Here is a 23,458-nt window from a genome sequence, read left to right on the forward strand (position 1 = left end):
TCAGGAAATGTTTATCTGGATGAATTACTACCTGCACCAGAAATTCCAGTTTTGCATTGACATAGTTATAACCAAGGATTTTGAATGGTTTGCTTGAACTGAGAATCAAAAGGGATTATAACACATTTAAAATGGAATAGATAATGTGGAAGGCAGGGAGGAAAATACAAAGCAATCCAAGGAAAAAACTAAGAATGACAGGAGATGGAGTAAAACTTAAAATCCATTTATTGTGCAAGATTAAAACAGGGCTGTAGACGAAGCAAATTCCGCAGTAATAAAGTGGCAAAGTTCACAACAAAAGATTTGATAACTTTTATAAAAATTAAGCAGATTTTAATGTGCTCTCAGTTTGTCTGGAGTCTTGCTATTTGTCACACAGGTGCCAATTGTACAAAGTAAGCATCTATATAATGAGGAAAACAAGTCTCTGGAGTTGTAACAGCAGCATCTAAAAAACACAATTTGAAAATATAAATTGTATAAAAATAAATAGCTTTGAAAGGAAGCTTAAAAATACCTACACTCCTTCATTGAAGGTATGAAACTTCAGGTACTCTATATACAATATTGGAATGCTACATCTGAATTTAGTTTTAAAATCTTCTATAAAATGTACACACTTGTGTGGGATGTATATTAGACTATTACAGACTGTACCTTAATTATTAAATTAGAGTTACTATGATTACAGGTTTGCCGGCTTTGCAATGGCCAACTTGTCGAGAGTTAAATCTGGAGTAGCAGCACAGGAAGAAACAACAATTACAGTATGTTAGCCCGACATCTGAGAGGCAACATTCTTAGCATCAACTGAGGTAGACAGCTCTCTGGCAAAATAACAAAGATAAACAGTGGGATTTACCATCGTAATACATCAAATGACTCTACATTGTTGACCTATTTGGTCAGTTAGTGCATTTTCTCCTTTTAGCTATGGCTACACAATCTGAAACTAAACAAGCTCGCGTCCAGTTAACAACCGGCTGTCAGTTACGTCACTTTCCACAGATAAAAGTAGCCAAGTTTAACATTCCTGCTGGAAGCACTCTTCAGTGATGGGCTGGAGCTGTTTGGAAGGGTCACATTTAGCCTCCTCTGCGGTGTTACCGGTGTATTCGACGCACAACATGACGCGCTTTCGTTCTCCCTTGCCGCAAGTTCTTGAGCAGGGGGACCAAGCGCCATGTTGCCAGAGTGGACATGGCATATCCGCACAGGGCCTGATGTCTTCCGGCCTCAACTCCCTGTTACAGTCCAAGGACATGTTGCCATCATTGTCCTTGCACTCTACGTTTCTCCTCTGCCAACCAGACCCACAGCTGCGAGAACATTCTGACCATTCTCCGGGAGTGTACTGCGAGACACTGGCTTGCTTGACGGCATTGAGGGATTTCTTGGTGGACTTGGCTTTCTGCTTGCTGAACAAGACATCAGTGGGGATGAAGAAACTATACTTCACCCTGGGAGGCAGTGTTTCTGCCGCGATGGAAAGCAACTGGATTGATAATGGCTCCTGCAACTTTTTGAAGCTCTGAATTCTTTCCAGAGTGGTGGAAGAGCCACTGTACTTGAGTATAGCCCCTCCAATTGGAATATCTTGCTCTACTGTGATCACAGAGTAATCTCCGTTCAGGATGTACGTATCATCCAGCAACTTCACAGCCAGGTAATTGCCATCATGTTTAACTCCTTTGTGACTCCGTTGCTTTATGTCAATATTGGTTGCTCCAGCAGGGATGGTAACAATGTCATTGTAGCCATACCTAGGAAGATAAAGCTTCACTGTTAAATGTACTAAAAGTGATATATGAATAGAAATATTGAAAAAATGCAATAAATAAAAGTTCACAAGTTCACAAGTTATAGGAGTAGAATTAGGCCATTTGGCCCATCGAGTCTACTCCGCCATTCAATCAAGGCTGATCGCTGCCTCCTAATCCCATTTTCCTGCCTTCTCTCCATAGCCCTTGATGCCCGTTCTAATCAAGAATATGGCTATCTCTGCCTTAAACATATCCACTGACTTGGTCTCTAAAGCCCTTGGTGGCAATGAGTTCCACAGATTAACTACCCTCTGACTAAAGAAGTTCCTCCTCACCTCCTTTCTAATAGAGCACCCTTTAATTCTGAGGTTGTGACCTCTGGTCCTAGACTCTCCCACCAGTGGAAACATCCTTTCCACATCCGCTCTATGTCTTCCATTATTCTGTAAGTTTCAATGCGGTCCCCCCTCAACCTTCTAAACTCCAGGGAGTAGAGGCCTGGTGCTGGCAAGCGCTCATCATATGTTAACCCACTCATTCCTGGAATAATTCTTGTAAACTGACAGTTCTGACAGAAATGTGACCCTTCCATGAACTAGGGCCCAATTCACCTCTCCCCCCCTTGCCGTCATTGGGCTTTGTCTCTGGAACTGATGCACTATAATGCTGAGAACTATATTCTGCACTCTCTCTCTTCTCTTTTGCTCTATCCATCGCACTTGAGTTTGAATTGACAATATTTATGAAAGGAAAATAGAAGCAACACGCTGGGAAAACTCAGAGGGTCAGGCAGCATCTCTGGAGAAAAGCCACAGCTGACATTTCAGGTCAGAAACCCTTATTCAGACACGTAAAAGGATTCCGACCCAAAACGTCACCTACTGTATTCCTTCTCTCCAGAGATGCTGCCTGACCGGCTGGGTTACTCCAGCATTTTGTGTTTATCTTTGGTATAAACCAGCATCTGCAGTTCCTTCCTACATATTTATGAATGGTGTACCTGGTCCGTTTGGATGACATGCACAACAAAACTGTTTCACTGTACCTTGACACACGTGACAATAATAAAACTAAACCTAAAAGCATGAAGAAAGCATTAAGAATGGCTGGAAGAATCTGAAAAAAAGAGTCCCAACTATTATCAGTTTAAATTTGATGCAATCAAAAACCAAAGGTGTGCTTATGAATAAAGTTGGCCTTCTGCTTGGTAACACAGTGCCTGTTAAAGTCCAACTAGTCAGCAAACCCTAATTCTATCCAGAGGTAGACTGACAAGAACCAGATGGAGCCTGCAATGTCTCTACTAATGTACGCCAAAGGTGTAATTCAAATTCATTAATCAACCTGCCAGCACGTTTTTGGGATGTGGGAGGAAACTTGATTTATGGGGAGAATCGTACCTGGGTCTTCATGTGGCAGCTGTACTAACTGCTGCACCATTGTTCTCTTTCCATATCTACAGTATATCTGCATTTCTCGGTCTCTGTTCCACCACTCATCTCTGATCATTCGGAATACAAATTTGTTCACTGTTCTTTTTAGTCTAGCTTAGTATCGAGGTACAGCTTGGGAAGCTGGTCCTTCGGCCCACCAAGTCCACGCCAACCAGCGATCCCTGTCCACTGGCACTATCCTACACACAAGGGACAACTTACAATTTTTTAACCAAAGCCAATTAACCTACAAACCTGTGCAGGAAGGTACTGCAGATGCTGGTTTAAACCGAAGGCAGACACAAAAAGCTGAAGAAACGCAGCGGGTCAGGCAGCATCTCCGGAGAAAAGGACCAGGTGACGTTTCAGGTCGAGACCCCTGTCCCTTTTCTCCAGAGATACTGCCTGAGCCACTGAGTTACTCCAGCTTTTTGTGTTTAACCTACAAATGTGTATGTCTTTGGAGCATGGGAGGAAAGCGGAGCACCCGGAAAAAGCCAAGCAGTCACAGGGCGAACATACAAACTCCGTACAGACAGCACCCGTAGTAAGGTTCGAACCCGAGTCTCCGGCGCTGTAAGGCAGCAACTCTACCTCTGCGCCACCTCGCCACCCCTTGTTCTTATTGCATAGCATACAGCTCAACAGGCAATCATACAGCCTGATGTGTACAGAACTATCGGCAGAAACAGACGTACTTGAACTTGTTCAGAGAGCCAAGTATTTTCCTGCACGTTGAGCTGTTTCCTCCACAGACAGCACACTTGTCAAATTTCTTGCTGGATCCTATAACGTGATCACAGCCAGCTTTCACACACTGGCCATGGACACATACCGATGTGGTTTCTGGAGCACACGGAGTGCCATCAATCACCTGCAACATCAAGAATTGACCCAAATTAGGTTTCATTTCACTGTGCCCAACATTTGGCTATTAATACAAGTAAACTGATATAAAGGAATGGTTAAAAGGTGGTTCCTTTATTAACACGTGTACCAAGGCAGAGTGAAATTAAATGTTTACATGCGGATCAGTTTGATTATTGCCATGCATAGGTACAATCCATGGTTAAATAAGAATTCAAGTAAGAATTTCATTGTTCTATCTGGGACATTTGACAATAAAGCACTCTTGACTCTTGACTTTAATGCATAAAAACTATATGAAAGAGTTGCCAGGTTTCGGTGCCATTTCACGGTGCCAGCTACAGCTAGTTGTAAAGGCCCATTGTAGCCGTTGTCTCCATCCAGTTATCCCATGAACCATCGTCCCTCCTCACCAGATGAGATGTCTGATGGGGTTGGTGGGGCAGGGGTGGGAGGGGGAGGGGGGCGGGCAAACGTTTTAACTATGAATGTGCCCTGATCCAATACCCCCAGGATATTAAAGTGATCTTTCATAAAATTTCAATGTTATGGCAGCAAGGCCAACAACATACTCAAGCACCAGTCTCGCCCCAGTCACTCCCTCTTCTCCCCTCTCCCATCAGGCAGGAGGTACAGAAGTGTGAAAACGCACACCTCCAGATTCAGGGACACGTTCTTCCCAGCTGTTATCAGGCAACTGAACCATCCTCTCACCAACTAGAGAGTGGTTCTGACTTCCCAGCTACTTCATTGGAGACCTTCAAACTATATTCAATTGTACTTTACTGGACTTTATCTTGCACTACATGTTATATCTTTTATCCTGTGTCTGTACACTGTAGACGGCTACATGTCGTGTATTGTCGTTTTGCCGACTGGATAGATTGCCACAAAAAGCTTTTCACTGTAGCTCGATACACATGTCAATAATAAACTGAACTAAACTAATTTACAGACCACATTAATGGAATCTAGAGCACATACTCTTGGTATGCTTTAGGAGTGTGTAGAAGCATATTCTTGCATTGCAAAAAGAATTGGCATGTTCAAGTTAAATAAAAGTCATTTTCTTTTGAGGTATTTGAAAGGATGGACAATTTTTTGCCCCCAAAATGTTTTAATACACAGAATCCAGAGAATTTTGTCATTATGATTTTTTTCAATTGAGAAATGATCTCAGCAAGCACTTTCAAATAGTCGTGCGGTTTTAAAAACAAAGTCCACTCTAAATAAAGAACTGGAAAAGCCATTTAACTAGCTACTAAATTAATCAGTCCTGACATAAATTAGACCGTTCTAAAGATTTGAAAGATTACTCATCTCAACTGTTGGGCTAATGGAGTTGGGAGCAAGGAGGTAGGATGAAATGTTAGTCCCAGCAATGCCCTGGTCTTAAGATATCTTACTTCCGCGAACGACTCCAGTGGGCAAAATGACGCTCATTAATCAGTTTTACTGCAGAATGACTCAACTTTGCAGCCCAGGGAGGGTTATTTTGCCCCTGTTTTTCAGCTTTCATGAGGACTTTTCCAATCAGAACTGCCCACTAAGCTTTTCCCTGTGCACTTAAAATATTCTCCTTACACAAGGCATTTTTGACTTGGAGTAGAAACTGTGGCAGAAATGCCAGCCACCCCATGTGGTGCTTCCGGTGGTTACCTCCTGACATTTGGGACTCCCATTGCAACCAGGAAACCCTGGAATTTTTACCGTACTTATCCCAGGGATTTGTCGACTGCGTTCCGGCATTCAGCTCCTGGCACCTCTAAGACTCTGCAGGCAAAATGCCAACTTCTGCAGATGTCACAGCACTTATGGCTGGAAAAATCTGCCCACTGCACTCTCCGGCTTCTCAAATGTTGAAGAACGTTTGTCAAAAGTCGGAGACACTCATTCTCTTTGACAGCCAACAAACTTGGTGTGAGTTAACTGGCGCACAATACCGTTTCAGTGGGATTTACAGTCAGAAGAATTGCTGAGGTTGGAGCAAGCTTCCTTGTGAATGACCGTAAGAGTAGAATTAGGCCATTCAGCCCATTGAATCTACCTCACCATTGAATCATGGCTGATCTATCTTTCCTTCTCTACCCCCTTCTCCCTGTAACCTTTGACGCTGTTCCTAATCATGGTGGCGCAGCGGTAGAGTTGCTGCCTTACACCATCAGAGACCCGGGTTTGATCCTGACTTCGGGGGCTGTCTGAACGCAGTTTGTACATTCTCCAGTATTTTCTGTTTTAGAGTCAGATCTAAAGTGGTACTTACTTTGGGTTCAAAGACATTAAATTCACTCCTCCCTCTGACGTGGCAGAACAGTTTACAACGGTCTCTTGGGGAAACTCCTGAGTATTTGGGTATCCATTTAACCGTATTGCCAACCAAGTCTTTGTAATTCCAGCTGTTGTACTTTTCACACTGCTCCTCTCTGAAGCTCTTACCTAATGCAAAGTAAAGATAATAAGTGAATTTGCTGATGCTACTGTGGAAATGGTCCCTTCTTTAGTGTTAAAAATACTGGTTCACCACTGATTTTCCAGCACCTAGTGGTCCGGCACCTCCTTTAATCCGGATAAATTGATGAGAGTGCACTTGAACTTGAACCCCCCCCACCCCCAAACAATGTGGCTCCTAGGCCAGGGGTGAGGCAGCTGATCTCGACCTCATCGGGTCTTCCGTGGCCGATCGGCGGGCCGAATTTGCCTCCTGCGGCCGGGGCTCTGGAACTGCGGCCCGGCCGGAGCCGGCAGATCCGTTCCCATGGCCAACTTTCAAGGTATCTTGGGCCCTCGACGGCCTAGGCGGAACGTTCCAGTACCGTTGGACTACTCTCGGAGGCCGTGACCTCTGTTGCCACGGCAAAACAGATAATCCAGAAAGGCTCTGGAAACAAAGATGCCAGAAAATCGGTGGTGGACCTCCATTTTGTTTATTGCAATGTGATTTGGGTCCAAATTGCTAAATTCTTAGTAGCTTTCAGTGTATTTCAAATATCCACTTGTACTTCTGTAAGAAACAATTGTTCATTCCAACCTCCAATAAAATACAAAACCAGATCAAAAGGCAAATTTATGGCATAATTTAGGAACATCCATCCATCTCTCGTAGAGTCATAGAGTGATACAGTGTGGAAACAGGCCCTTCGGCCCAACTTGCCCACACCGGCCAACATGTCCCAGCTACACTAGTCCCAACTGCCCATGTTTGGTCCATATCCCTCCAAACCTGTCCTATCCAGGTACCTGTCGAACTGCTTCTTAAATGTTGGGATAGCCCCTGCCTCAACTACCTCCTCTGGCAGCTTGTTTCACAATTGATCCATGTCAGGCCCATAAGAACAGTTCCCACCGATACTGACCAAATGGCTTGCTGTAACTGGGACTAACCTGTGAATGAGTCCCATTTTTATCAACAAATAGGAAGATATCAAATCACACATTTTATTACTTTCTACACTTTACTTTAGACTTTGTCCCACCACGTCTGCGCCGACCAGCGATCACCCCATACACAAGCACCATCCTTCACCCCAGGGACATCTTACAAATTTTACCGAAGCCAATTTACCTACAAACCGGCAACTCTACCAGTGCCATATTGCAAGTATAGTTTAATTACCGGCAAGTTTCATTTACAAAAGACCCCCGAGGGCTATCTTTGGTGTTAAATTGAGAAATTGTACATCACATAAATCTTTAAAATTTAGCTTGGTTTGGTTTAGAGATACAGCGTGGAACCAGGCCCTTCGGCCCACCGAGCCTGCACTGGCCATCGATCACCTGTTCACACTAGTTCTATATTATACACTTGTGCTTCCTGCACACCAGGGAGAGTTTACAGAAGCCAATTAACTGACATACCTGCGAGACTTTTAGTTGCGGGAGGAAGGAAGAGCACCCAGACAAAACTCAGGCGGTCACGGGGAGAACGTACAAGCTCCATGCAGACAGCATCTGTAGTCAGGATTGAACCCGGGTCCCATGCGCTGTGAGGCAGCAGCTCTACCCGCTGCGCCACTGTGCTTGAAGGTGATGTGTGCACCAATGATCACGTTGTGAGGGAGGACACCTATTTGTACTTCTAGGCTGCACATTTTATCTTTGCAACTTACAGCTGCCGGTTCACAACACCGAGCCAGACTGATATCCTTACAAAGATTCTGAATTGATCAACAGGGTGCACTCACCATTATTGTTCGGACAATCTTGCGTGTTGCAGGATCGGTAATGCTTACGTTGCCCTTCGCAATATTTCCCACCGTTCTGGGGAACTGGCTCGTCGCATTCTCTGAATGAAAACTGCACGCCCCCGCCGCAAGTTCTGGAACATTCTCCCCAGGGACTCCAGGAACCCCAGCTTCCCTGAACAGCAATCTGCAAAAGATGCAAAAACTCTCAGGTGGGCCACACAGAGGCCTCGGGTAACAGCATTTAAACTATTTCTGTTCCATAAATCGACTTGTAATCAAACCTCATTTGTACAAAGCGTTGGGAGACAAAAACTGCAGATGCTGGTTCAAATCAAAGGCCGACACAAAAATGCTGGAGTAACTCAGCGGGTCAGGCAGCATCTCGGGAGAGAAGGAATGGGTGACGATTCGGGTCGAGACCCTTCTTCAGAGTCTGAAGAAACGTCACCCATTCCTTCTCTCCCGAGATGCTGCCTGACCCGCTGAGTTACTCCAGCATTTTTTGTGTCTACTTTCTCATTTGTACAAAGTCTTGAGAAACCACACAGCAGTTCTAATTTTCTGCTGACTTGTTTTAAATACCACAATTAACACGGCACTTCATTTCTGCAAGGTTTGGGATGAGAAGTTCCATCTACAGGATTACATTACCTGCGTTGAGCATTCCCATCCCATTAAATGCTTGAATGGTCCTTTATTTATTTGTCACATGTGCAACTGCACAGTGAAATTCTTTTTGCATATTTACGCCAATTTACGCCATGTATTGGCGCCACTTCCAAAGGCCAACGTCCAGTCTGCTCGCGGGCTCGGTCTACTGGAGCAGCTCCTGATCTAGGTATGCCCCAGGCTTCTGCAGGGCCTTCTTCCTTCACCTTTGACTGGAATATACATATAACCAAAGGGACGTCACTGAGACCACAGCTTTGAAATTGGGAATATAGGGAGGTGCAGACAGAATTTAATGCATGGTCGATTTAGGGGTTTGTATTGATTTAGACTCAATCTTAAGGCCGACTGGGTAGCAAACATTCCCAGGCCAGGATTAGAATGCACCCTGCAGATTTTATAGATCAGTGTAAGGTAGTGCCAACGACTAGATTTATCTGAAATGAGCATAGCTACATCAGTTGTGATTGCATTAGAATCTTTAAAGGGTCCAGGCAGCAAGATAAACGGTGGATAATTAAGCTCCGTGAATCTGTCGAGAAGAAGTCTAACCAGCAGCTTCTAAGGGAACTGATGAAGCTACTCTTTGCCTGGTTGGCAAACATTTATACTAAGGGATTCCCCTTCCTCCCAGATACATTTGCTCTGTCCCAAGAGTAGTTGGGCCATGCTGTAGGATGGAACTGCAGATGTTAGTTTAAACCGAAGATAGACACAAAATGCTGGAGTAACTCAGCGGGACAGGCAGCATCGCAGACTCTACAGTCTGAAGAAGGGTCTCGATCCAAAACGTCACCCATTCCTTCTATCCAGATGCTGCCTGTCCGGCTGAGTGGTTGGGCCGTTCTGGACATCTTGCCCTGAAGGTTCTGTTGAAGAACCTCTCTGCTGCCCAGAGATCACTGTCTACAGTCATTGGAAGATGAAACTCGGAAATGGCTTGCCATTGCCGATGGGCCTGACCACTTCTTCCAATTCAATTTGCACCTTTCCATGCAAAGTTGGGAACTTTTCCATCATCCATTTATTTCTCCCGCACTAGTGTCGGTTCTGTGGAACTGTCAGGGACCAGAAGGAAGTATGTCTCTAAATAAATAATGACCAGTACTACAGTCAGAGAAACATCATTGTAATTAAATAGATAAAATCTGATTCATGAAGATAAATCTTTGCTGGGTGTGAGCAAAGCCAGCAATTATTATCCGTCCCCACAAAGTGAGGTCGCACTTAGAGTATCGTGTTCTGTTTTGGCCACTCTGATATATGAGGGATGTTATTAAGCTGGATAAAGTGCAGAGAAGATCTACGATGATGTTGCAAGGATTTGCATGTCTGAGCTACAGGGAGAGATTGGGCAGGCTAGGAATGTATTCCTTGGATTGCAGGGGTGATCGAGAAGAGGTGTATAAAATCACCAGGTGAATATGCGCAGAGGGGAATTCAATAACTCAAGGACATAGGTTTAAGGTGAGAGGGACAATATTCAATAGGAACCCAAGGGGAATCTTTTTGCACATAGAGGGTGGTGTGTGTGTGGACCAAACTACCAGAGGAGGGAGTCGAGGCTGGTACAATGACAAGATTTAAAATACTTTTGGACAGGTGCATGGATAGGAAAGACTTATAGAGGGATGTTGGCCGTGGGAGTAGCTTAGATGGTGCACCTTTGTCAGCATCGACAAAATGGGCCCTTGGGCCTGCTTAGGCGCTAAATAGACAATAGACAATAGACAATAGGTGCAGGAGGAGGCCATTCGGCCCTTCGAGCCAGTACCCCGTTCCTGCCTTCTCCCCATACCCCCTGATTCCGCTTCCTTAAGACCTCTATCTAGCTCTCTCTTGAATGACTCCATGAATGCTCCTGAGCATAAGGGGTCAGAAACCTCTGTGAACTGTACCTGTCCACAGGTGTGCTGTTGTGAATTCCTGAATTTAGACCCAGCAATGAAAAGCTGGGCATGTTTCTCCGAGTCAAGATGGTGTTCGAATTAGAGGTGGTAATCCCGCACGCCTGCCAACTTGTCTCTCTTGATGGCAGCAGTCACGGATTTGGGATTGGGAGTTTTGAACCTGGTCACAATTTTTCCTTCCACAAAAATGGAAAAATAACAAATGGATCTTCAGTAGAGCAGAAGCAGAATGAGCAGAATGTCACTGCACACCTTACCTTCATGTTCATGATCTCGGTGGCCAAGCATAGGCCATCTACACAGATTCTGTTCTCCCCACAGGGTGTCCCATCTCCCCACAGCAGGCTCCCATTTTTCGTGTGACACTCGGGCTTATCCTCGAGTCTGCACCACAGCTGGGAACACACATCAGAGTCCGACGTGTTTGGACAGTGTCTGTACTTCTCCCCGAAAATCTGCTGGCACTGTGCGTCCAAGTCATAAACCTGCCCCGGCAGTTCGGTGGGTAGTGACATCGATTTAGCAGGGGCATCGAGCAGGCAGTCTCCTGTCAACAAGACCAATAGCACCAGAATCAGAATCAGGCAGGTTTTCTTTTAAGTTCAAAAGCAATTCATCGCACAAACCAACCTCCCTTCCATTGACTCCATTTACACCTCACGCTGCCTCGGCAAGACCACCAGCATAATCAAGGACAGTCGCACCCTGGCCACTCCCTCTTCTCCCCTCTCCCTTCGGGCAAAAGGTGTAGAAGTTTGAGAACGCACACCTCCAGTTTCTGGGACTGTTGCTTCTCAGCTGTTATCAAGCAACTGAATCATCGTACCAACAACTAGAGAGCAGTCATGAACGACTAACTACCTCATTGGAGCCCACAGACTATCTTTGATCAGACTTTACTGGCTTTATCTTGCATTAAATGTTATTCACGTTCTTCTCTTTATCATGTATCTGTACATTGTGGATGGCTCAATTGTAATCATGTATTGTCTTTCTACTGGATAGTTAGCACACAACAAAAGCTTTTTACTGTACCTCGGTACTGGTGACAAGAAACTTAACTTTGACTGCATTCTAATTTGTCAAATCCATTTGGGTGAAATGTTTTGACACACATTGCCTGACTAGTTTTATGTCCATTTTCTTTCCCATCCAATTTCCTTCACCAACATCTATAGATTCTGGTACCAATTACGTCAGTCGGGAAAATAAACTACATTCAATAGGGTAACTCAGCGGGTCAGGCAACATCTCTGGAGAGAAGGAATGGGTGACGTTTCGGGTCGAGACCCTTCTTCAGACTGATGTCAGGGGGCGGGACAAAGGAAGGATATAGGTGGAGACAGGAAGATAGAGGGAGAACTGGGAAGGGGGATGCTTACACTACCAATAACAATACACATCACTTCAGAAACAAGAAACTGCAGATCCTGGTGTACAAGAAAAAACACAGTGCTGGAGTAACTCAGTGGGTCAGGTTGTCTGACCTACTGAGTTTCTCCAGCACATTGTATCGAAATCCCAATAGATTTTGAAACAGCACGGGAACAGGCCCTTTGGCCCATCGTGTACATGATGCCACATGATGAAAGATGCAGCTGAGAAACCAGTTGCATGTTTTTCATCAAAGCCTAGAAGACAACTCCATCATTTAGCACGTAATTCACTTACCGTGACCATTGTCGAAGAACTCAGTGATATGAAATGCACTACAGGGAGACCATGGGAGAGTGTTGTTGAGTCGAATGAACAACGGGGCCATCACGTGGTTTGTGTTCATCTGACCAAACAGCTTATCGCAGGCCTTTGAGTCGTCATGTGGCATGCTCAATTCATGACCTGTCAGGGTTGAAAAGATTAACATCCAAATTCAGTCAGGAGCAGCAAGCAGGCTGTAGAACTGTTCCTCAAGATACTTAAAGTAATCAGGCATTCTGTGAAGCGAGCATTGTTCAACTTGGGGTACTTTGGCTATCTGTGTCGGCTAATAAATAAACTGTATAATTAACAAACATATTTTGGAGCAGGGAACATTTTAAACCATTAAAGCGACGTTGTAAACTTAGCTGCCTGCCTGAATGGTAAACAGAATTGTTGATCGATGACTTCAGATAAAAAGATTTTGTCATCAATCCAAGGATGGAATTCCACTGCGTTGAGTCATTTCCCATTCATACTTATTGTATAGGATTTCAGATCCAGAAATAATACTGAAATGTATCATTCAAATCTATATGTAAACATGCTATCCAGCTACTTGTGATTAATGACTCAGGCATTGTACATCGGCAATCAGGAACATCTGCATGCTATCCACACTTACAAACGCTAGCATCAAGTATAATAGCATTTGAACTTGGACTGAATTGAAGACAGAATGATCTGGTGAACCAAGGGGACAGATATCACAAATGACTTCAATTTCAATTGGAAGTTCATGGAAATATTAATGCAAATGTACGCACAATTGAATTGGAATAGGTCCAAATATGTCAGAATTCTTGGCACCTTCACAATTTACTTCGGAAATATATCTACCATAATGACTTCAGCAACAACAAAAAAAAGTGTAAAAACAAGATTAAGAAGTTGCCATATTCTGTTGGTACTTGCGCGGACTGCTGTGGAGGCCAAGACGTTGGATTTTTTAAAGCGGAGATTGATAGATTCTTGATTAGGATGGGTATCAAAGATTACCCGGAGAAGGCAGGAGAATGGGTTTGAGAGGGAAAAATAGGTCAGCCATGATTGAACGGTGGAGTTGACTCGATGGGCGGAAGAGCCATATTTTGCACCTATGTCTTACGGTCTGAATTCAGAATCAGATGCTTTTGTGAAACACCAGGAAGAAAGCCCAAAACAAGCGTGAAACATGTCCATGCAAATACTTCGAGACTAGTTCAAATTTACACTGTGGCAGATAACAGGTAGCTGATGGGGCGGCACAGTGGCTTAGCAGCAGAGTTGATGCCTTCTAGTGCCAGAGACCCGGGTTCGATCCTGACTTCGGGGGCTGGCTTTTACGGAGTTTGTACGTTCTCCCTGCGACCGCGTGGGTTTTCTTCGGGAGCTCTGGTTTCCTCCCACAATCTAAAGATGTCAGGTTTGTAGGGTGAATTGTAAATCGTCCCTTGTGTGTAGGATAGCGTTAGCATATGGGGTAATGGCTAGTAGGCAAGGACTAGGTGGGACGAAGGGCCAGTTTCCGTGCTGTATCTCTAAAGTATAAAGACTGTATCTCCTTGATCAAAGGATAGTGACCACGCACACATCATTCATGTTACATAGGTAATAGCTCTATATTGAGATAAAGAACCCATTGGAAAGACCTACTCTAATGTATCATCTACAAATCCCATTTTGCATAGATTAGGGATGCATTGCTGGCAGCCGGGAATGTGGAATTATAAGGCCACTTTCCATGGATTGCTCTCAAATTTCACCACATCAGACACAAATTTTGCATGTTCATTGTATAAAATCGCTTCACATTGGTGACAAATATGGGTATGACAATGGGCTAATTGGAGAGCATCAAATGTGGAGAATCATTTAGTGGTAAAACAAGACATCCAGCAAAATGTTTATGGCATTCCAGATGTCTCCAGTACCTATGACCAGTGAGAGTGGAAGGAAGCCAAATTCTCCCTGGAGTAGAGGGCTGGCATTTTGCCAACTCTCCTCTTAGCAAAGCTTCAGAGTTTAAAATAAAAAAATTAAAGTATAACTTTCAGTGATGAAGTGTAACTAATCCTTTTTGAGAAAAAAAAAAAGATACATCCCTTTTTAAAATTAGGTTTGAAATATTGACTTTCCACCACAGAAGACAAAACAAGCCAAGGAACCCTGGGCTATTCTGAAGGGACATGGATAATTGTGTTCTGAAGTCTCTGACCCATCTAATAGCTACCAGATGACCAGCTGTGCCGCTCATGAACGGTGGGAGTATTGTATCTCTTTGGTAGCAGTCAGGTTAGTGCTACTGTGGGCTCTGCTTAGCTAAGCAGAACAGTCAGGTAAAAACATAAGGGCAATTTCCTCTCTTACACAAAGTGCTGGAGGAACTCAGCGGGTCTGGCAACATCTATGAAGGGAATGGACATTCGGCCTTTTGGGTCAGGACCCTTCTGCTCAGTCTGAAGAAGGGTCCCAACCTGAAAGGTTGCCCATCCATTCCCTCTACAGATGCTGCCTGACCCACAGAGTTTTACTCCAGCACTTGGTGTTCTGCTCAGGATTCTAGTATCTGAAGTTTCTTGTGTCCCCAACTCTTTCACATGATTCAGTACTTGCAAGCGTTCAAGTATCTATCTACAAGTCAAAGACAAGACTCCGCTCACAGTGAATGAATGACTTGTTTAGTTATTTTGCATTTATTACGTTGCGTTCCCTTCTGCACTCACCAATCTCTGGCCAAATTTTGACCGATTTCACACGATTAATCTATGACCCTCTGTTTTGTGAAGATGATGCCAGGTGATTGGGGCATGCAAGTGGCAGGTAACAGCACCAATAATTACTGCTTAAACGTCGTAGAGAATGAAATTTACTGATCCTAAAGTGACCAGAAGGTACTGCAGCGCATGCCTTCATATCTGTTCCAGTTACCTATTCACCACTTCCCTCCCGACACACTTTGCCTACTGTTGTGCTAATACAATTAATGCAAAGAAAAATAATAATTCTCCTCCAGTGTAGTTATTGCTACCTCTGGTTTCTTTTACATCCAAAATACTAAGATGAGAAGTCTGTAATACTATGAATGCACAAACTAATTCTTTTTTTCTGGAGGAAAAATATCTGTTATTCCCCACCTGCTCCCAGTTGGTAACATGTCAAAATGAATGGTTCAAATGTTCGCAGCCCCAGAAAAATATAACACAATCTATATACTAAAACTCTTGTTTGTTTGTTCCTGAACTACAGCCAAAATGGTACACGATGGCGCGACAATTGTAGGCCCACCTTACTCACCGTCGTCCCTTTGGTGCTAATGGAAGAAGTTTCATTGAAACTTGTGTTATAGTTTTAAAGTTATTCACATTTTAAATGTTAAATCTATCTCCTAGGGAGGGAAGGGGGAGGGAGGGAGGTGGAGGGAGGGGGGTTGAGGGGGATGGAGTGGGGGGAGGGGAAGGGAGGGGAGGGGAGGGGAGGGGAGGGGAGGGGAGGGGAGGGGAGGGGAGGGGAGGGGAGGGGAGGGGAGGGGAGGGGAGGGGAGGGGAGGGGAGGGGAGGGGAGGGGAGGGGAGGGGAGGGGAGGGGAGGGGAGGGGAGGGGAGGTGCTGCACCAATGCAGGAGAGGTTTGAGCCCAACGGATCCACTTGGTCTAGTATAACAATAAAACACTCTTGACTCTAGGTGGTGACAATGTAGGAGCCAATCGAGCCAGTACTGACAAAACCGTACAGTCACTCCATTTGCCAGCCGGTTCCTTATTGTCCACTCATCATATCCCTTCAATTCTGCATCCAATATCAAGATTTCTTTCAGTTTCCCTGACCCTTCCAGCAGGGAGTTCCAGATCAAAACCACTTGAGATATGAAAGAGTTTGATTCTTTTGATCAATCACCTTAATTCCGAGCCCTCTGCTTACCAACCTTTCCAGAAGACCTTAAGACATAGGAGCAGAATTAGCCCATTCAGCCCATCGAGTCCACTCCACCATGGCTGATCTATCTTCCCCTTTCAACCCCCTTCTCACAACCTTTGACGCCCTTCCGAATCAACAACCGATCGACCTCCGCTTTAAAAATACCCAATGTCTTGGCCTCCACACCTGTATGTGGCAATGAATTCCACAGATTCACCACCCTCTGGCTAAAGAGATTCCTCCTCTTCTCCATTCTTTCCACTCATGGAACTACTGCTCGGTTCCCTCACAATGAAAAGATGGTGGCGGGAGAAGGAGATAACTATCTGGAAGCCCTTTCTGTTGGTAACCATAACCAGGCCAAGCTTTGGTCACACTACAAAGGGCATCACTCCACCAACATGAAGCGTTGCGGTGTCTTCTTGCAAGTCTGCCTGTAATCTACCCTTATTTTTCAGCTTGAAATGAGCTCACGGTTTATTATCTCTGCAACAATGACTCAACTTTTGAGAAGTCTGATTTTCATCTCCTGTTTTTAAAGAGAGCTAAAACTTAACATTTTGTACGTGCAGTTCTCTGAATCTCGAATTCAGCCCTTTATTTCTGCAACTTTCTCGAATACGTGAATCTGTCTGAAAGAAACCACGTCCTAAGGCCTGCTCTTAAAGCAGTTAGAAGTATTTATACAGAAATACTTGGCACTTTGTCGGCATTATTCTGCCGTTACCTAATCTACAGTCTAACGCTCAACAGCTGAATGGTGTAACATTTTAATGCAAAACCTATGATCAGTAATGCGCTTCATCCTTTTAAAGGGTAATAAATGGCACCATGCAAGAAAACAATAAAGTTTCTTCAACGGTGAAGTCAGTTTCTGGGATCTGGTAATCAATCTAGCTGTTAAGTTATCCAGAAGCCAGAATAATCAATCAAAAGAAACAGCAATGCCTACCACTGCAGCTAGGAAATTTAACTTCGAACCATTAAATAAATCTGGGATTAATAAGCTGGGATCAGTAACCATGAAATCACTGGATTGTTTAAGAATTCATCTGTTTCACCAATGTGCTTAAGGGAAGAAAATATCCATACGGGTGTTCTATCTGACTCTAAAACCGCCAACTTAGTGGCACAGCTACTGTCTCACAGTATGAGAGACCCAGGTTCGATCCTGACCTCGGGTGCCATCAGTGTGGGGTTTGCACCTTCTCCCTGTGACCGTGTGGGTTACCTCCGGGTGCTCCGGTTTCCTTCCATGTCCCAAACAAGAGGTGTGGGCTTCTAAGTTAATCGGCCTCTGTAAAATCCTCATAGTGCGCAGGGGGAGAATGTGAAAGTGGGAGTAAGAGAGCGGCACGGTGGCGCAGCGGTAGAGTTGCTGCCTTACAGCGCCAGAGACCCGGGTTCGATCCTGACTACGGGTGCTGTCTGTACGGAGTTTGTACGTTCTCCCCGTGACCTGCGTGGGTTTTCTCCGGGATCTCCGGTTTCCTCCCACACTCCAAAGATGTGCAGGTTTGTAGGCCAATTGGCTTGGTATAGTTGTAAATTGTCCCTCGTGTGTAGGATAGTGTTAGTGTGCGGGGATCGCTGGTCGGCGCAGTCGGTGGACTGAAGGACTGTTTCTGCGCTGTATCTCTAAACTAAACTAAACTAAACTAAGTCATCAGACATTTAACAAGTCTTTAATTTAGATATACAGCGTGGAAACAGGCCTTCAGCCCACAGAGTCCACGTCACCCATCGATCACCCGTGCACATGATATCCCACTTTCTCAACCACTCCCTGCACATTAGGGGCAATTTACCCTAGAGACCAATTAACCTACAAAACCGCACGACTTTGGAATGTGGGAGGAAACATGTGCACTCGGTGAAAACCCAGGCAGTCACAGGGGAGAACATGCAAACTCCACACGGACAGCAGCCGAGATCAGGATCGAACCAGGTTCTCTGGCGCTGTGAGGGAGCAGCTCTGATGCCCCCTTGTAATGGAGGGCTATGATTTAAGCGGCAGGAGAGGAGCAGGTTTGCTGGAGGTTGCAAGTGTGACTGTACCTAGTTCATGTGCGGCGGTGTACGCTGCCTGTAGTCCATTATCCTCAATCACAGCACAGCTTCTGCCAGGGTCACACATGGTGCCTGTGTCTGCCACGCCCAGCGTGTCACAGCTCTTGTGGCCACAGATGTCCTGCAAGGAAGGAACGAGAGGCTTATTGAAACACACTCCCTCCCTAAACACAAGAGAGCAAAACTAGAATATCCTTACATAATAAACATCAAAAAGAAACAAAGTGCTGGAGGAAAATAAATGTTAGGTGGTGCAGCGGTAGAGTTGCTGCCTTACAGCGCCAGAGACCCGGGTTCGATCCTGACTATGGTGTTTGTACTTTCTCGCTGTAAGGGCGTGGGTTTTCTCCAGCTCCGGGTTTTCGATGGCCGAAGGGCCTACTTCCATGCTGTATCTCTAATACCTAAAGTCTAACATTAGAGAAGAGGAGGAGTGAAATGTTAGGCCAGAGGGAAGGGATATGGGTGGCAGGGGACAGGGGGGATAAAGGGGAAATGTGGGATTCGGGAGTGGGAGTAGAGGGTACTGAGCAGGGAAAGGAGACGAGTGGATGGCGTGGAGAGAGATGGTGGGAGAAATGTGTGTGTGCCAGCATGGGGGAAATTACTTGAAATTGTTGAATTCATTGTTCATACTGTTGGGTTCTAAGTTACCCGAACAAGAGGAGTGGATAGGATTTCTCTATTACCTTCCCTCTTTCCCTTCTCCCAAACCAAAAGCATTGTCTGTCCATTCACTCTACAGATGCTACCTGACCTGCTGAGTTCCTCCAGCACAGTATGTTATCGCTTAAGTTCATAAGTGATCGGAGCAGAATAGGGCCCCCACAGCCTTCTTCCAGTATGTGTGGCTTCTTGTGTTCCTAATAAATATCTATAATATTTTTATAACTGATTTAATAACAAATCTGTTTACTGTGTGGTGCACGATAAATAAAAGTAACAGTACAACAGTGAGCAAATATTGCCAAACTTAATTCCAAATTCAACACTAAAAAGGAGGTCCAGTAAAGATTTAATTGAAAAAGTTGCTACACCAGCTAAGCACTGACGTAACTCAGTGATAATTTAATTAAGCCCTTGTGGAGTATACTAGCTGGCTGGCATTACACATGGCTACTCCCTCTTTCACATCTGCCACTTTGTTGGCGGTCTGCCAAATGTTCTTAGAAACCACTTTTGTGTACAAAGTGACATCTACCTCTTTAAAAAGAACAATAGCAAAAGAAAGCCCCTCGCTCCAACAATCTGACATCCCCAAACTCTCAGGATGGAGGACAGTGGCGCAGCGGTAGAGTTGCTGCCTCACAGCGCCAGAGACCCGGGTTTGATCCTGGCTGAGGGTGCTGTGCAGAGTTTGCACGTTCTCCCTTTGTTGTTTCACTCCGGGTGCTCCATTTTCCTCCCACACTCCAAAGAAGTGCAGGTTTGTGGGTTAATTGGCTTCTGTAAATTGTCCCTAGTGGGTATTGGATGAGTGGAAAGTGGGATAAAATAGAACTAGTGTGCACGAATGATCAATGGTTGATGTGGACTCGGTGGGCTGAAGGCCCTCGTGTGTAGGATAGAACGAGTGTACATCTATTCAGTAGTACACTGATTGTGGGGTGATTGTAGGTCGGCGTGGTGGGTCGAAAGGCCTGTTTCCACGCAGTATCTCTAAACACTTGATATAGTTCATCTAAAATTCACACAAAGAATTCCCACTTCTAATGAAAGGAACAGAAATTAGAGCCTTATCTTTTAGAATGAGGCATAAAGGGATTAAACATGTTTTGAGCCAAAATATTCAGTCTATTGGCTCTGAGTGTCATTCCACAGTTCAGATGGGTCACTACAACTTAAAATAAAACATTTTGCTACACATTTGGAATAGAGTACAAGTTACTATCCTGCTTTGGACTCTATAACAGGAATTTGTAATCAAGATTTGCTATAATGGGATCATCTATTTAAATCCATCCTGGCACTATTTTTAATCTTTGGTTTCCAGTAGCATAATGACTTTTGGTTAATCATTAAAATGTCTATTTGGTTAGCTATTTAGTTATCAATATTTTAGCTCATACTCCTAAAGAAAGTCATAGCTCCTAAAGAAAGTCGCTGTAGGAAGGTGGCATTTTCTGCTCTGTGTTTTAATAGCTTCTCACCAAAATGCAAGGTAGCCAATTAAGTTTTTATTAAACGACCCATATCACAAATAAACAGGTCCTTTCAATTTTAACAGCACCTTTCAGTTCAATGCTCTCCCAAGGTCATGGGCCAGAAGGAACTCCATTTATACAAATCTCGAGGTTTGCAATGATAAGTTGTCATGTTACCCTCTACTGATCTGACACTGAAGTCAAGTCTCTCTGCTTCCAAGATGGTGCCCAACCCAGGCGACTGTTTTGCGTGCTAGCCACAGAAGCAGATCTACAATTATATATTACAATCACTCCACACTCTTAAATCTCCATTCCTACAGCAACATTTCTTACTTTAACTACGCACTAAATGTAGTTCCCTTGTATCTGTGTGCTGTGGATGGCTCGATTGTAATCGTGTGTTGTCTTTCCGCTGACTGGTTAGGGCGCAACAAAAGCTTTTCGCTGTAGAAGAAGGGTCAGTCTGAAGAAGGGTCTCGACCCAAAACGTCACTCATTCCTTCTATCCAGAGATGCTGCCTGTCCCACTGAGTTACTCCAGCATTTTGTGTCTATCTTCTGTTTAAACCAGTATCTGCAGTTCCTTCCTACAGATTTTCACTGCACCTCGGTACACATGACACTAAACTAAAGTAAATTAAAGTAAATTAAACTAAACTAAACTATCTGCATTCCACGAATGTAGTTTAAACACTGAGATATTCACCTGTGCAATATCAACCAAGGAGTTTGAGCACCAACTCCTCAACCTTCAACAGAAAAACACAATAGGTCGTTTGCTATTTCTACTATTTTCACAAGCCCAGATATAGTTTGCATCTCGTAGCCAAACAGGAATTTAAGATAATTATATCCAGAAATCACGTGCCATGTTAATATAGCTACACTTGCACTGTAGTTATTAACATCTTGATGCCTGTAATATTTTATTTTTAAACGTGTCAAAAGAGTATTGTGTTGTGGGAGTATTGTGTCCCTGCGACTGTACATCGATCAGTTATAATCTCAGACACCACACACATGCTTCACCTTGAATGAAGACAGCAGACAGAGACCAAGGACATTGTTAGTGGTCGGTCTGCCTGTCTGTGGACTGCACTCACTGTGTGACAATTTCTCAGAGCACAGGATCCCAGCAGCCAGTGGAAGTCAGGAAGTCAGTGCCAGCTGACCAGATGAAGGCAGCAACTCACTCCTGACTGCAAATCCCACAACCACGTACAGTCCGATTCACCTCTACCCCTTTGAGGACATTGGACTTTGTCTAAGGAACTGATGCACTACAATGCTGAGAACTCTATCCAACACTCTGTATCTTCCCCTTTGCTTTACCTATTGTACTTGAAGTCAGAATTTCAATGTTCCATCTGGAACATATGACAATAAAATGCTCTTGACTCTTGACGTTTGAACTGATTGTATCTCTATATAGTATTATCTGATCTGTTTGGATTGCATGAAAAACAAATCTTTTCACTAACTCGGTACATGTGAAAATAATAACAAACATAAAACTGAATTTGTACATAAACTACAAACTCTCTCTGAACCTACTGCCTTTACAAAAACAGCATCTCCCTCAAACAAGGCACTTTCATTCAGACAAGGAACTGCAGATGCTGGAATCTTGAGCAAAGCATAAACTGCCGGAGGAAACTCACCAGGTCAGGCAGCATAGCGTCCCATAAGTTTAAGAATAAGGGGTAGGCTATTTAGAACTGAGATGAGGAAAAAACTTTTGCAGTCAGAGAGTTGTGAATCTGTGGAATTCTCTGCCTCAGAAGACAGTGGAGGCCAATTCTCTGAATGCATTCAAGAGAGAGCTAGATAGAGCTCTTAAGGATAGCGGAGTCAGGGGGTATGGGGAGAAGGCAGGAACAGGGTACTGATTGAGAATGATCAGCCATGATCACATTGAATGGCGGTGCTGGCTCGAAGGGCCAAATGGCCTCCTCCTGCACCTATTGTCTATTGTCTATAACTGGGAAACAAGCCCCTCATCCCAACGCATCCATGCTGACCAACATGCCCCATCTACGTTTGGCCCAAATCCCTCTAAACCTTTCCTATCCATGTACCTGCATCTGTAGAGGGAATGGACAGCCGGCTGAAGAAGGATCCCGACCTGAAACATCATTCCCTCCACAGACGCTGCCTGACCCGCTGAGTTCCTCCAGCATTTTGTTTTTCACCAAGGGCGGCAGTGGCCCAAGGCAACGTGTGGACAACATCCAGACAGACACACAGATACACACACACACACACACACACACAGACAGAGAGACACAGGCACAGAGACAGAGAGAGAGACAGACAAAGACACAGACAGAGAGAGAGTCAGAGAAACACAGACATAGACTCAGACAGACAGAGAGAGCCAGACAGAGACACAGACAGAAAGACACTGGCATAGACATAGACAGCGACAGAGAGAGAGAGAGACAGAGACACAGACACAGAGTCAGAGAAACACACAGACACAGACAGACAGAGAGAGAGAGAGAGACTGAGACACAGACACAGAGAGAAGCACACAGAGACGCAAGAAGTCAGAGACACACAGAGAGAGGATGTCATAGACACAGGGACATTGAGACAGAGACACGGAGAGAGACAGCAGAGTCACAGGTACCGAGCTCTGGGGGGGGGGGGGGGTCCCCCGACTGCAGGTGCCCGGGGAGACGGGGCGTGGGTGTCCGGAGACCCGGTACCGGTGGGAGCTCCTGCAGTGTGGCGGGGGTGGAGGAGCGCGTACACCGGGTGGGAGACGGGGCCGGAGCAGGGACCGGGGATGAGCTGCGGGTCACAGCGAGTGGCC

The 23,458-nt window shown here is 44.8% G+C and overlaps 1 protein-coding gene across 1 annotated transcript in view; it reads right to left on the reverse strand.

Annotated features, from left to right (window-relative positions):
• Positions 1 to 255: 255 nt before the first annotated feature.
• The window catches only part of adamts8a (ADAM metallopeptidase with thrombospondin type 1 motif, 8a), a 27,316-nt gene continuing 4,113 nt past the window's right edge, over positions 256 to 23,458 (reverse strand). Inside the window, exons 2-8 of the mRNA XM_078426610.1 lie at positions 18,482 to 18,657; positions 12,501 to 12,668; positions 11,087 to 11,376; positions 8,248 to 8,434; positions 6,330 to 6,502; positions 3,898 to 4,073; positions 256 to 1,766 (exon numbers count right to left, since the gene is read on the reverse strand). Coding sequence (XP_078282736.1) covers positions 1,028 to 1,766; positions 3,898 to 4,073; positions 6,330 to 6,502; positions 8,248 to 8,434; positions 11,087 to 11,376; positions 12,501 to 12,668; positions 18,482 to 18,657 — 1,909 coding nt within the window. The 3' untranslated portion in view covers positions 256 to 1,027. The remainder of the gene's footprint in view (positions 1,767 to 3,897; positions 4,074 to 6,329; positions 6,503 to 8,247; positions 8,435 to 11,086; positions 11,377 to 12,500; positions 12,669 to 18,481; positions 18,658 to 23,458) is intronic.

This window comes from Rhinoraja longicauda, chromosome 32 (genome assembly GCF_053455715.1).
Source record: "Rhinoraja longicauda isolate Sanriku21f chromosome 32, sRhiLon1.1, whole genome shotgun sequence".
Classification (NCBI taxonomy): Eukaryota; Metazoa; Chordata; class Chondrichthyes; order Rajiformes; family Arhynchobatidae; genus Rhinoraja; species Rhinoraja longicauda.